The sequence below is a fragment of the Prionailurus viverrinus genome, chromosome F1 (genome assembly GCF_022837055.1).
Source record: "Prionailurus viverrinus isolate Anna chromosome F1, UM_Priviv_1.0, whole genome shotgun sequence".
NCBI classification, from domain to species: domain Eukaryota; kingdom Metazoa; phylum Chordata; class Mammalia; order Carnivora; family Felidae; genus Prionailurus; species Prionailurus viverrinus.
The window spans coordinates 61,676,482-61,689,851 of NC_062577.1; the positions used below are offsets into that span (position 1 = coordinate 61,676,482).

Below are 13,370 nucleotides of genomic sequence, written 5' to 3' on the forward strand. Positions count from 1 at the left end.
TAGGGTGCTCTTCCTCAGTTGTTGTCATGGAGACCTGTGGCTAGAAACTAGAGCTGGGTTCATGGTGGTCAGGAAATGGGGAAGAGAAACTTCTATTTACATAATGCTCATGATCTACCAGTAAAGGCGAGGTATTCTACGAGCGTAACATCTATACCCTTGATTTTACTTAGTCCGTATAACGATTCGGTAAGTTTGGTATTGGTGTCTCCATTTTACAGATGAGAGAACTGAGGCTAATTAAGTCAAAAGGCTTGCCAATGTTCTCAGCGGTAAGAAGCGGCAGAGGCAGGTTTGAGATCCGAGTTTGTCTGGCTCCAGAGGCTAAACTCTTCTGATCACACCACACTGCTCCAAATCCATTAAGAGTAGGTCTTAACCAAGAAGGAATGGGAACCAAGATCCCTCTCACAGAAACGGAGGGCCTCACAAAAACTGGAAGTTCGGGGGGGGGGGGGCGGTCTTTGGGTGAGCAACTGCTGACGCTACTACAAAGGAATATACCCAAATCTATCTTCGTCTCCAGTGGACAGCAAAAAAGCGTCCCGACCCAAGATGGCCTCCCAAGTAGCCCTTGTTAAAGATGGCGCCTCCGTCCGACGTCTCTCCCTTGATCTAAGCCAACCTCCCTCCCTTCTGCCCCTAAAACGCCTTGTCCAGCAGAAAGATGGAAGCACGCATCAGTCGTCTTTCTTCCGTTCTTGCCGAACGCCACAAATACTCCAGTGTTACTCTCCCCGGACCCCAGGAAGTGACTTCTTCTACGCCCCGGCGACACCCCCACGCAACCGCTTCTTTCCTCAAGCGGGAACGACCGGAAGTGGGGCCGCTCAGAGCCTGGGCGGGTCGAGAGAGAGACACTTCCGCCCCTCAGCAACATGGCCGCAGGCCGGGAGTGCGCATGAGCAGCCGTCCATGGAGCTCTCCGAGTCCGGAGAGGGAGAACACGGTCGGGGGAGATCGGCGGCTGAGGCGGCCTTGGCCGGTGAGTTCGGGACGGGACGCGAGCCGGGAGTCTAGGGGCTGGGTGGGCCGGCGGGCAGGGCAGCGTGGATTTTGTTCCCGTTTTCAGGTGGCGGACCTCCCGGGGAGGAAGCCTTTGTTTTGCGGGAGGGGGCCGAGCCCGGTTCTTTCTCTCCCGCCCCCCTTTGTGGGCCGAGCGCACTCCCCGCCCCCGAGCGCGCGCGTCCCCGCCCTCCTGCGCTGCCTGCCGCGGGGCCGGGACCGCGGGCCCGCCGAGCCCCGCGCCCTTTCCGGGCCGCCGAGCGCAGCGCCGGGCCGCCGAGGGAGCGCGGCGGCCGCCCGGGCTCGCGGGCTCCCGGGCTCGCGGGCTCGCGCCTGCTGGCTGCGGGGCCTGCAGGGACGCGCCGCGTTCTCGGGCAAGGTCGGGCGCCCGACTTCTTTCGGGACCTGGTCGTTCTCCCCTTTGTGTCCAGACGTAGCAGGGGCTCTTGCTGGGCCCTGCTGGCCCGAGCGTGCACGCCACAACATCCCGTCCGCGTTTCCGTGTCGCATCCCCTAATGCTCAGGAAATGCTTCCGGATGTCCAACTAAGATTTGAATAAGCGGCCTGACCCCGTTGCTGGGTGTCCTCCGAGGCTGCCCCTGGCTGACAGCTGTGGGCGATAGAGACGCCTCCTGTGCCCTGCCGTCTCTTCCATCGCCTCCTCCTGCAGTCAGCGCAGCAAGCCTCGGAGGGGCACTTCCTCCGTAGGTTTGAGGATGGACAGGTAGGTGGTCCCGAAACCCTGGTCCCACTTCGCCTTAGGGACTGGGATCTTCTCGCTGCGCTGCTTCCTCCGGACACTTTCGCTTTCGGTTCTTCTTTTTTTTTTCTTCGCCCTTTGTTTTTGTTTGTTTGGTTGGTTGGTTGTTTTTCTTCTCTTTTCGGTCAATACTTTCCTTCGATGCGGGCTTTTCAATCATCCGCTGAAGATTTCCCTTGGATAGGAGAGGTTTGGGGGACCTTTGACCAAAAAGCTTACCCTCTCGTGCGGGGATCGTTTTGTCGTTTTGTACGTGTAGCTGTATCTTTCTGGAGACATTTGTCTTCTCCGCTCTTTGTGTTTCCTGCCCTCCGGCCGGGTGTCAGGGTCCTAAGGCGGGCACCTTGCAAATGAGTTCCTTTTCCATTGTCTCTCCTTCCCGAACCTTGAGCCTGGAGTGGTTTTTTTTTTTTTTTTTCTTCCCCCTTCTTGCTGGGATTCAGTTGATTTGGAGTTGTCATGGCAACATTTTAGCAACCCTGTTGTTCCACGGGAAGGCTTGGTGAAGAAAATAGAAGGGGCTTGTAGATGACACACTTGGACTCTGGGGTCTTTAGCAGATGACACAAATCTGGACACCCCAAAAGAAGAGGCCAAGGGGCTCAGCAGAATGAGGCCCAGGGGCCACGGATGTTCTTTATGGTTCAGGGAGGTTTGCCAATAGCCGTGGGTTTCGGGTGTCCCCTTCCTAGATTTGAAAACAGAAATTTCTTGGTACGGTGTGTGGCTGAGAAGCGGGAAGAAGCACCAGTGCCCACATGACTTGGAGTGATCGTGGAGGGCCGAGGAGCACTATTTGTAGAGTTACTTTTTCTTTTTTTTTTTTTTTTTAATTTTTTTTTTCAACATTTATTTATTTTTGGGACAGAGAGAGACAGAGCAGGAACGGGGGAGGGGCAGAGAGAGAGGGAGACACAGAATCCGAAACAGGCTCCAGGCTCTGAGCCATCAGCCCAGAGCCTGATGCGGGGCTCGAACTCACGGACCGCGAGATCGTGACCTGGCTGAAGTCGGACGCTTAACCGACTGCGCCACCCAGGCGCCCCTGTAGAGTTACTTTTTCAAGTACTGTAGCCCACCTCTCAGCATCAGAACGGAGGAAACTGTCCCCTGTAGGTGACTGCACTTTGTTCCTGGCTGAGTCTTCATGGAGCCCGGCTTCTTGAAACAGGCTGTTCAGTTTCTTGGCCTCACCGCAAACTCCCTGATTTCTCCCAGGACTTAACACTCTGGCCTGTGAGGCGGGAGATACAAAGGCTTCCAAAGAAGGACCAGTTCCTTGGATGTGCCCCCTTACAGAGAGATGAAGGGGTGAGTGAGGAAGAGGTAGGGTCTGGGGCGGGAGGTGGGAGGCCGGGGAGGACGCAGAACGGCTGAGAGCACTGGCTCTGGAGTCAGGCAGACCTAGATTCCGGTTTCAGCTCCGTCACCTGCTAGTGTTGTGATCTGGCTCCCCATCTACAAAACGCAAGTGACGCTGCTTAGCTCATCGTGCTGTTCTTCGTGTGAGCTAAAATAACGCGTGTTCAGTGCTGAGTTCAGTGCTATGCACACACAATAAACACTCAGTAAATACCAGTTAGATTGTTATTCTAACCTAACCCGGCATCTGTTGGGAAGGCCATGGGAGTTTGGGAGCCACATGGAACTGGGTCAGTGAGCTTTTTATTCACTTCCTGCCTTATTCCCCCACCCCCCCCACCCCCACCCCTATCACAAACAGGCAGCAGAAAACAGCTGAAGCGGAAGAGGGGACAGTGCAGATTCAGGAAGGTGAGTGGTAGAAACAGACCTGAGACCCAGAGCCCATCGTGACCCCTCCCCACCCCCCCCACCCCCCCCCCTGAAGGCGCACCTCCCGTGCACCCTTGTCCTTCGTGGAACAGAGGGAGAAAGTCCATACCTCGCAGAGTTTTCCTTCGCTCTTTTAATTCAGGAGCGGTGGCAACTGGGGAGGACCCCACCAGCGTGGCCATTGCCAGCATCCAGTCAGCTGCCACCTTCCCTGACCCCAACGTCAAGTACGTCTTCCGAACTGAGAATGGGGGCCAGGTAAGGGAGGGGGCCAGGCGCCTGCAGGTGTTACCTGGGGTTGGGGTTGAGGGAGGTAATCGAACCCTCAGGGGGAGACCTGGCTTGGAGGTGGGGGTGGGGCGAAGGTGTGGACCCCTGCGGGGTGGGGAGGGGCTTGGAGGATGAGGTTTGGAGTAGGGATTGGGGGTGGGGGGGGCTGAAACTTCTGGGGAAAGAGGGGAGAGTGGCTGACTCTCTGTCTCTGACGCACTCTTGTTTTGGGGCATTATCTGAGAGAAGCTTTATGAGGGTCCTGGGGTCCCCAACATTTACTCTCCTGCTCTCTCTCCCTCCCCACCGCTTCCCTTTCCTCCTGCTTCTAGGTGATGTACAGGGTGATCCAGGTGTCTGAGGGGCAGCTGGATGGCCAGACTGAGGGGACTGGCGCCATCAGTGGCTATCCTGCCACTCAGTCCATGACCCAGGTACCAGGGTACGGGCTGGGGAGGGGGCCCCAGAGCTCCGCGGAGGAAAATGAAGCTGAGCCCATGGGCTGGGGCTGGGGGCGGTGAGGCACCCGGGGCTGCTTTGTCCCCAGGTGCTAGGTTCTCCCTTTCTCGATATTTCTCCCTCCTTCCTCTCGGGGATAGGAGCTGTACAGCGAGTAGTTCGGTGGGAAGTACCTGACTGTCGTTGAACTTTGTTCTCATGTTCCCTTTCCCAGGCGGTGATCCAGGGTGCATTCACCAGTGACGATACGGTTGACGCCGAGGGGACAGCTGCCGAGACGCACTACACTTACTTCCCCAGCACTGCCGTGGGCGATGGGGCCGCGGGTACCACCTCGGGGAGCGCGGCCGCGGTTGTCACGACGCAGGGCTCAGAGGCACTGCTGGGGCAGGCGACCCCTCCCGGCACCGGTGAGACGTGTGAGGGTGCGGCTGGAGGGACAAGGCTGGGGTCAGGGGGCCTTTCCTCATGACCCCTTAACGATCGCTAAGACCCGGGCAGGCAGTGAGTCTGGGGCTGCCCTTCCAGCAGGAGGAAGTGTGTCCTTCTTAGAGGATCCTAGGGCCTTGGCCTCAGAGCTCCATGAGGTTCCTGGTCCCACGTCCTGACAGAACCGACCCCGCATCTTCACAGGCCAATTCTTTGTGATGATGTCGCCACAAGAAGTGTTGCAGGGAGGAAGCCAGCGCTCCATTGCCCCAAGGACTCACCCTTATTCCCCGTGAGTGACCCCTGGTTCTTCTCGGCTGCCGTGGTGTTCTTGATCCCCGCCAACTCCTGTGTCGTCCCCTAACCCCACCTCCAATCTTCTCTCTCGTCCTTCCCTTACCCTGGCCGCCCTGGGCTCTGTCGTCAGGAAGTCAGAAGCTCCGCGGACCACTCGGGATGAGAAACGCAGGGCTCAGCATAACGAAGGTGGGTACTGCTAGATGGCATTGGGGACGGCGTGGTGTCTGAGCGAGAGAGCTTGGGGAGTTGGACAGGGCCGGTGGGGGGGGGGGGGGCTCTCACAGAGTCACCTTGACCTCCGGTCTGCCCCACAGTCGAGCGCCGCCGCCGAGACAAGATCAACAATTGGATCGTGCAGCTGTCCAAGATCATCCCAGACTGCTCCATGGAGAGCACCAAGTCTGGCCAGGTCACGGGAGGGCCCCGGGAGTGGGCCGGACGCCTGGGTTCTGTCTCCTGGTATCGTCTGCAGAAATGGTGGAGAGGGCACACGTGGCAGGAACCCGTGCTTCTCTCTCTCTGAGGTTCCCCGTGTCCTTGTGAAAGGTTACGCCACCGTCCTTAGGGGAGAACGAGGCCCAGGGGGTGTGTGTGCTTTAGGAAGGCCAGGCAGGGAGCACCTTAGTCCTCATTTTGTTGGCTTCTTCTTGCAGAGTAAAGGTGGGATTCTCTCCAAAGCCTGTGATTATATCCAGGAGCTTCGACAGAGTAACCACCGGTTGTCTGAGGAACTGCAAGGGCTTGACCAGCTGCAGCTGGACAATGATGTGCTTCGACAGCAGGTCAGACCCCTGTCCTCCGTACAGCCCTCCTCGACTCCAGGGCCCCTGAGCCAGTTTGGGACTCCCTCCTTTGGTTTCCATAGAGCGGGCCTCATCCTCTTCCCCTCACTAGTGGATGCCTGAAGAAGGTCAGAAAAGTGCCAACTTTTCGACTTACTCTCCTCATCGCCTCCTTTCCGCGTCAGGTGGAAGATCTCAAAAACAAGAACCTGCTGCTTCGAGCTCAGTTGCGACACCACGGAGTAGAGGTCGTCATTAAGAACGACAGCAACTAACTATGGGGACTCCGGGGCTTCGGGCCCTACAGCCCCTTTCTGAGAACTACAGATAGCCCAGGAGCAGCAGGCCAACCCCGTGCCCCTTTCCTTCACTGCCCACTTCTGGCGTGGGACCAGGGGGAGTCAGAAGGCGTGGCTTTGAACCGAGGCCCTGTGATCGAGCAGCCTGCAGTGGTGTGAAACACACGCGTGGGCGGGCGCGGACAGCCTTGCCCAGCCGCGCGCCATGCAGCCCCTGGGCCCTTGTGCCCCTCTTGCGCATGCATGTGCTGTCTCCATGCTGGATACTGGACACACAGAACCGGGGGTGGGGGGAGCTTGCCCCGTGCTCGCTTAGAGTGCCAGCAGAGGGTCCGCTAACGAGTGATGCTCTGGCCTGCCCCAGGACTCTGGCGCTCTCTTCCACTGGTTCTTCCTCACCCTGGAGCTCAGATGTGCACCTGAGGACTCTGGGGAACAGGCTTTAGCAAGAAGTGGGGAAAAGGATGCTTAGCAGCGGCCGCTGCCCCCCAGGAAGAGGAGACTGGCCGGCAAGCATCTAAGGCCTATGCAGAAGTCTCTGGAGCCGGGGAGAACAACAGACAGGGGCCCACTTGGGGCCTTCCCCCTTGTGGGGACGGTTTTTCTTTTACTTTCTTTTCTTTTCTTGTTTTTTTTTTTTTTTTTTTAAAGATAAAATGTTCAGAGCCACATTTCTCTCCTGGTTTTCCTTTTTGTGGGCCCCAGGGCGGAAGGGAGGGGGGGGGCACATTGCACTTTGCCCAGGAAGGGCTGGTCGGCCCAGGTTAGGGTGGGGTGCCACTCCCGTGTTCATGACTCTGAGTCCCGGTGGGGGCCAAGCCTGACCGTCCGCGCCGGGCAGTCGCAAGAATCTCGGGCCAGCGCGGGTATCAGCTGTACCGCGCGCGAACAGGTGCCGAGGGGGCAGTTCGGGAGGCGGTGCCTTCGCTTCCGGTTCCGGTCCCGGCTCCGGGAGGCGGGGGAGATGCTGCGGGCACGGAGGGGGCGGCCCGGGGCCGCATTCCTGCAGCTCGCCGTCGCGGCGCGCGCCATGGCCGGAGGTACCTGCGGGGAGACGCGGGGCCTCGCCCCGACCCCCGGGAGCGCGCGGAGCCCCCGGGAGGAGGCGCGGCGGCGGGGGGCGCGGAGGTCCGCACGCTCCCGCTCCCGCTCCCGTTCCCGGGCTGGGGCGCCGCGCTCCGCTCCAGGCTCTCGTGCCTCCCTCCTCAGCGCCCACGGTCTCGCTCCCTGAACTGCGTTCGCTCCTGGCCTCGGGCCGGGCCCGGCTCATCGATGTGAGATCTCGGGAGGAGGCGGCAGCGGGGACCATCCCGGGGGCGCTCAACATCCCGGGTAGGGGGCCGAGGGGACGCCCGCGCGGGTGGCCTAGAGGCCGTGCAGGAGGGGCGTCTAGGGCGGCGTAGGGGAGGCACGGCTGCGGGGGTCCCGCCTTACCTTAAGCCGCCCCCACCCACCCACCTCCCGACTTCCTGGAGAAGCGCTGGTGGGAGGCGGATCCTGGCAGCGCGACCGGCCCTTCCAGTTTGAGCGGATCGCAGGCGGCGAGGAAGGGGCGGACCCGCTGCTCCGCGCTTGACCTCCCCGAGGCCCGGCGCCCGCCCGCCGCTCCTCCTCGCCGCAGGGGAGGTGGCCCCCGTTCAGCTGTGTGCGGCCGCCTTCGTGCGCGGGCGGGCCTGCCCTGTCCTTGAGGTTGGGGTGTGGCGTGGTCACCGGGTGTGGTGTGGGGGCGCTCCGGAGACGCGCTCGGGCCGCAGGAGCCAGTCCTGCCGGGCCCGGTGTGAACCTGAGATCGCCAGCCGCCGGCTTCCCATTCTGTCCCCTCGACTCTTCCCAGTGTCTGAGCTGGAAAGTGCCCTGCAAATGGAGCCCGCCGCTTTCCAGGCTTTGTACTCCGCCGAGAAGCCGAAGCGGGACGATGAGAATCTCATTTTCTTCTGCCAGATGGGCAAGCGGGGTTTGCAGGCCACGCAGCTGGCCCAGGGCCTTGGATACACCGGGTATGGGGGAGGCGTGCATCGCCGGCTGGGGGTGACTGGGGACTGCCTCCCGGGCCTGTCCTTCCCTCACCCCCTCCCCCTTTTGTCTCCACAGGGCTCGCAACTACGCAGGGGCCTATAGAGAATGGTTCCAGAAAGAAGGTTAGGTAGAAGGTGGCTTACTGACGGCCCCCGCGGCCACCGTAACTGCGGGTGGTGGAGGGTCTGACTCCCCAGCTTGCGCACTGCTTACAGTGCCCTGCGCGCAAAAGCATCAAATAAAGACCGTTTACTCGAAGCACTGGAAGCACTTAGTTTGTCGGGTGCACTGCGAACACTCCCAGGCTTAATCTAGACTTCACTTCAGCCCTGGGTCCGTCTCCAGCATCCTCTGTCCCCACCCCAACCTCCCAACCCCCTGCAGTTTCCCGAGGGGATGATTCTCCTGGAACAATTGTTTTCAGCTCAGGATGCACATCAGAATCAGTTGGTACCTAAAAAAAAACAAAGAAAAAAAAAAGGTGTGGGTCCCCTTCCAGATTTGGAATCTTGGGGGTGAGACCTGGGGAGTGGTGGTTTTATGAGCCCCCGAAGTGATTTTTTAAGTGTTGTTTAATATGGGGCTGGATCCCGCGACGCTGGGATCATGGCCCAAACTGAAATCAAGAGTCGGATGCTCAAACGACTGAGCCACCCAGGCGCCCCTCTCCCCCCCCCCCCCCCTCACAACCCCCCACCCCAAGTGATTCTAATGTGCAGTCAGGGGCCAGAACCACTGCTCCAGAGGGCAGCCGACTGGGGCTTGGCTTGGCCTTGCTGCCATGACTGTTTTTTCCACGTTGTCTGTGACTGCTTTTGTGTAAAAAGGCGGCATTGTTGTGACAGGGACTCTATGTTCTTCCAGTCCTAACATTTTAACTATCTAGTTCTTGATGGCCATAGTTTGCCCGCCCCTGCCCCTGCCCTTCGGGTCCCCAGCCCCCACCTGCCCTCCCTCAGGCTTCGTCACTGGGTTGAGGAAAGGAAAGGGCAGCTCCAGGCAGTGAGGGACTGAACAGATGTCACCCTTCATGCCTACAGGGGTGTCAAACACAGGTTACAAGTGTGAGGTTACACCAAAGACAGGCCCCGGCTTCTAGCAACACCGTCCTTTGATCCCACGCTGGATTGAACAAAATTTAATTGGTTAAGGAAACACACACTTGCTGACAAAACTCAACACAGCGTGTATGTACCTTCCCTCTGGTGCGGGGCATAGTTTGATGCATATCCTTCCAGACCTTTCAAATATTTACATATCAGGGTTCTGACTTCCTAAGTTTGCTGTCTTAAAATTTTATTCCTTGAGGCGCCCGGCTGGCTTAGTCGGTAGAGCCTACAACTCTTGATCTTGGGGTTGCGAGTCTGAGCCCCACGTTGGGCAGGATGATTCCTGAAAAAAATAAATGAAAACTTAAGAGGAGCGCCTGGATGGCTCGGTTGATTAAGCATCCATTTCTGGATTTCGGCTCAGGTTATGATCTCCTGGTTGGTGAGTTTGAGCCCCACATCGAGCTCCGTGCTGACAGCTCAGAGCCTGCTTGGGATTCTCTCTCTGCCCCTCCCCTGTGCTCGCTCGCTTGTGCTCTCTCTCTCTCTCTCAGAATAAATAAACATATTTAGTTACAGTGAGGAAGGGAGGCAAACCCTAAGAGACTCTTAAATACTGAAAAACCGAGGGTGGATGGTGGGGGGGGGGGGAGACGGGAAAGTGGGGGATGGGCACCGAGGAGGGCACCTGTTGGGATGAGCACTGGGTGTTGCACGGATGCCAATTTGACAATAAATTATATTTATTTTTTTTATTTTTATTTAAAAAAAATTTTTTTTTCAACGTTTATTTATTTTTGGGACAGAGACAGAGCATGAACGGGGGAGGGGCAGAGAGAGAGGGAGACACAGAATCGGAAACAGGCTCCAGGCTCTGAGCCATCAGCCCAGAGCCCGACGCGGGGCTCGAACTCACGGACCGCGAGATCGTGACCTGGCTGAAGTCGGACGCTTAACCGACTGCACCACCCAGGCGCCCCAACAATAAATTATATTTAAATAAACAATTTTTTTAAATGAAAAAAGATACAATCTTAAAAAAAAATAAAGAATACAATTCTGTTCCTTTATTGGTGGAAGAGGAAGTTGGACCCAATTTTCTGATTTTTCAAGTTTCTGGAGAAACGCCTTCAAATCCCTGCATTCCTTGCCTTCCTCTCCCTCCTTTTCTCTCCCCTTCTACCTCCTGGGCTGTACCCAGCCCTTCTGTGTCTCATGTCACAGCCTACCGTGCACCTCCACAAAATCTGTTCGTCTGGGTTCTCCAGCTTCTCTGTCATGGCTCTCCCATTCTCCCTGAGCTAACCACAGTTCCTTCCTTCCTTCCTTCCTTCTTTCCTTCCTTCCTTCCTTCCTTCCTTCCTTCCTTCCTTCCTTCCCTTCCCTTCCCTTCCCTTCCCTTCCCTCCACTCCTTCCTTCCTACCTTCCTTCCTCAGTTCTTTTTTTCTTTTCTCTTTTCTTTCTTTCATTAACGTTTACTTATTTTTGAGAGACAGAGACAGACAGCGCACCAGCGGGGGAGGGGCAAAGAAGAGAGAGGGAGACACAGAATCCGAAGCAGGCTCCAGGCTCTGAGCTGTCAGCACAGAGCCCGACTCGAGGCCCGAACCCATGAACCATGAGATCGTGACCTGAGTGGGAGTCGGATGCTCAACCGACTGAGTCACCCAGGTGCCCCAACTACAGTTCATTTCTGTCTGCACTTAGCTGGACAGCGTTGGGTCTACAGATACAATCGAAACATGTGAGTCTGGGCTAAGTTCTGGCAAATCGTCCCTGCCATTTCTTCTCTCAAACACCCACCTCCCTTTGCTTTTCAGACTGCTTGGAAGGTTTTCCTGGGGTCTAATTTCCCTCCTTGTTTGACTCTCAACTGTTCTAGTGTTCTTTTTTTGCCTCCTCAAATATTGTAATTTGATTATAGCATTTCTTTCTTTCTTTCTTCTTTTTTTTTTTTTTTTTGAAGCATAATTTACCTCCAATAAAATGCACAGTTCTTAAATGTTCAGTTCATTGAGTTTTGGCAAGCGTATGCTCACTCGTAACAACCACCCTGATAAGATCTAGAACACTGACATCCCCGAGGTTTTTCTGGGGCCCCTTTGCAGTCAGTTCCATCCTTAATCTTTTTGTAGGCACCATTGTCTATCTTCTATCACCGTAAACTAGTGTTTTAGCTTCCTTCCCAGCCTGCCAACCTACATTATTTGCTTTCTTCAGTTTAGCTGGTGAGGGTCAGAGAGGGCCCCGGAAGTAAACTGGCCTGCTCTCCATGACCGACCATGCCCCCTGGCTTGGTCATCATGAAGAGATCTTTCCTCTTTCTCCCTCATTAACTGTTTGGTTCATAAACTTGATAAGGCTGTTCCAACCCATTCCTTTGCCCTTTGAAATTCTTCCCTTTCAGGGGCGCCTGCGTGGCTCAGTCGGTTGAGCATCCGACTTCCACTCAGGTCATGATCTCATGGTTCGTGGGTTTGAGCCTCGAGTCAGGCTCTGTGCTGACAGCTCAGAGCCTGGAGCCTGGAGCCTGCTTTGGATTCTGTGTCTCCCTCTCTCTCTCTCTGCCCCTCCCCAGCTCGTTCTGTGTCTCTTTCTCTCAAAAATAAATTTAAAAAACATTAAAAGGGGGGCACCTGGGTGGCGCAGTCGGTTAAGCGTCCGACTTCAGCCAGGTCACGATCTCGCGGTCCGTGAGTTCGAGCCCCGCGTCAGGCTCTGGGCTGATGGCTCGGAGCCTGGAGCCTGTTTCCGATTCTGTGTCTCCCTCTCTCTCTGCCCCTCCCCCGTTCATGCTCTGTCTCTCTCTGTCCCAAAAATAAATAAACGTTGAAAAAAAAAATTAAAAAAAAACAACAAAAAACATTAAAAGTTTTTTGGTTTTTTTTTTTGTTTGTTTTTGTTTTTTTTTAAATTCTTCCCTTTCCTCATAGCTAACTATTTCAACAGGTGAGGCCGGGAGCTCGAGCGGACCAGCTGTCTGTCCCCTTGCCTTCTGCCTTCCTTTCCAGACTCCACTGGGCTCCTCCCTTAAAATAACATTTTTGGGTGCCCAGCTGGCTCAGTCAGTAGGGCATGCGACTTCCTGATCTCAGGGTGAGGAGTTCAAGCCCCATGTTGGGTGTGCAGCTTACTTAAAACAACAAAACAACAACAATTGGTTCCTTGGGGTGTGTGGCTGTGGCTCAGCTTCAAGACCATGTGGCTCTTGATCCCAGGATTGTGAGTTCAAGTCCCACTTTGGGTGTAGAGATTGCTTAAAAATAAAATCTTTTTTTTTTATTTTTTATTTTTTTGTTAATGTTTATCTTTGAAGGAGACAGACGGAACGTGAGTGGGAGAGGGGCAGAGAGAGAGGAGACACAGAATCCGAAGCAGGCTCCAGGCTCTGAGCTGTCAGCACAGAGCCTGACAGGGGGCTCGATCTCACGATCTGTGAGATCATGACCTGAGTGAACTCAGTCGCCCAACTGACTATTTTTCATTTAAAAATAAAATCTTTTAGTGGCAACTGGGTGGCTCAATCGGCTGAGCGTCTGACTCCTGATTTCGGCTCAGGTCGTGATGCCAGGGTTGTGGGATCAAGCACCGTGTCGGGCTGAGCTTGAATTCTGCTTCAGATTCTCTCTCTTCCCCTCTACCCCACTGGTGCACTTTCTCTCTCTCTCTCTCTCTCTCTAATATAAAATAAATAACTAAAAATAAATAAATTCTTTAAAAAATTTGTAATGTTTGTATCTTTTATTTTTGAGTGAGAGAGAGAGCGTGCATGCATGCAAGTAGGAGAGAGGCGAGAGAGGGGGACAGAGGATCAGAAGTGGGCCCCGTGTTGACAGCAGCAAAAGCCCGTGTGGCGCTCCAACTCACGAGCCATGAGGTCATGACCTGAGCTGAAGTCGGTCGCTCACCTGACTGAGCCACCCAGGTGCCCCTGAAATTTTTTTAAAAATTAAAAGGGGGCGCCTGGGTGGCTCAGTCAGTTGACCGTCCAACTTTGGCCCAGGTCCTATCTCACGGCTCGTGGGTTCGAGCCCCGCGTCGGGCTCTGTGCTGACAGCTCAGAGCCTGGACCCTGCTTCGGATTCTGTCTTCCTCTCTCTCTTACCCTCCCCCCCCCCCCCCAATAAATAAATAAACATTAACAAAATTTAAAAAATTAAAAGAATAACATTTTATCTTATCAGCGAGAGTCGATAATTTTGCAA

General features: G+C 55.8%; 2 protein-coding genes and 1 long non-coding RNA gene across 9 annotated transcripts; 2 read left to right on the forward strand and 1 right to left on the reverse strand.

The window, feature by feature from the left end:
• The first annotated feature begins 836 nt into the window (after positions 1-836).
• Positions 837-6,768, forward strand: USF1 (upstream transcription factor 1). 6 transcript variants are annotated; one of them, XM_047839812.1, is made up of 12 exons: positions 837-985; positions 1,437-1,730; positions 2,985-3,077; positions 3,490-3,539; positions 3,703-3,818; positions 4,163-4,264; positions 4,504-4,699; positions 4,923-5,010; positions 5,146-5,204; positions 5,333-5,427; positions 5,672-5,800; positions 5,884-6,768. In XM_047839812.1, the coding sequence occupies exons 3-12, from the start codon at positions 3,070-3,072 to the stop codon at positions 6,073-6,075; spliced, it is 1,035 nt and encodes a 344-aa protein (XP_047695768.1). In that variant the 5' UTR covers positions 837-985; positions 1,437-1,730; positions 2,985-3,069; the 3' UTR covers positions 6,076-6,768. The 6 variants fall into 6 exon arrangements, with proteins under 6 accessions (XP_047695768.1, XP_047695770.1, XP_047695769.1 ...); XM_047839813.1 differs by having other exon boundaries at positions 849-985; positions 1,530-1,730; XM_047839814.1 differs by lacking the exon at positions 1,437-1,730 and having other exon boundaries at positions 843-985.
• Positions 2,693-4,594, reverse strand: LOC125155028 (uncharacterized). Its single transcript, XR_007148031.1, has 3 exons — positions 4,463-4,594; positions 3,670-3,852; positions 2,693-3,224 (listed from the first exon to the last, which is right to left on the reverse strand). It is a non-coding gene; the product is annotated as an uncharacterized LOC125155028 (long non-coding RNA).
• Positions 6,769-6,997: 229 nt separating the features above from the next.
• On the forward strand, positions 6,998-8,373 carry TSTD1 (thiosulfate sulfurtransferase like domain containing 1). 2 transcript variants are annotated; one of them, XM_047839817.1, is made up of 4 exons: positions 6,998-7,139; positions 7,309-7,431; positions 7,934-8,096; positions 8,191-8,373. In XM_047839817.1, exons 1-4 carry the CDS (start codon positions 7,064-7,066, stop codon positions 8,240-8,242), a joined length of 414 nt encoding a protein of 137 aa, XP_047695773.1. In that variant the 5' UTR covers positions 6,998-7,063; the 3' UTR covers positions 8,243-8,373. The 2 variants fall into 2 exon arrangements, with proteins under 2 accessions (XP_047695773.1, XP_047695774.1); XM_047839818.1 differs by lacking the exon at positions 7,309-7,431.
• Positions 8,374-13,370: the final 4,997 nt, after the last annotated feature.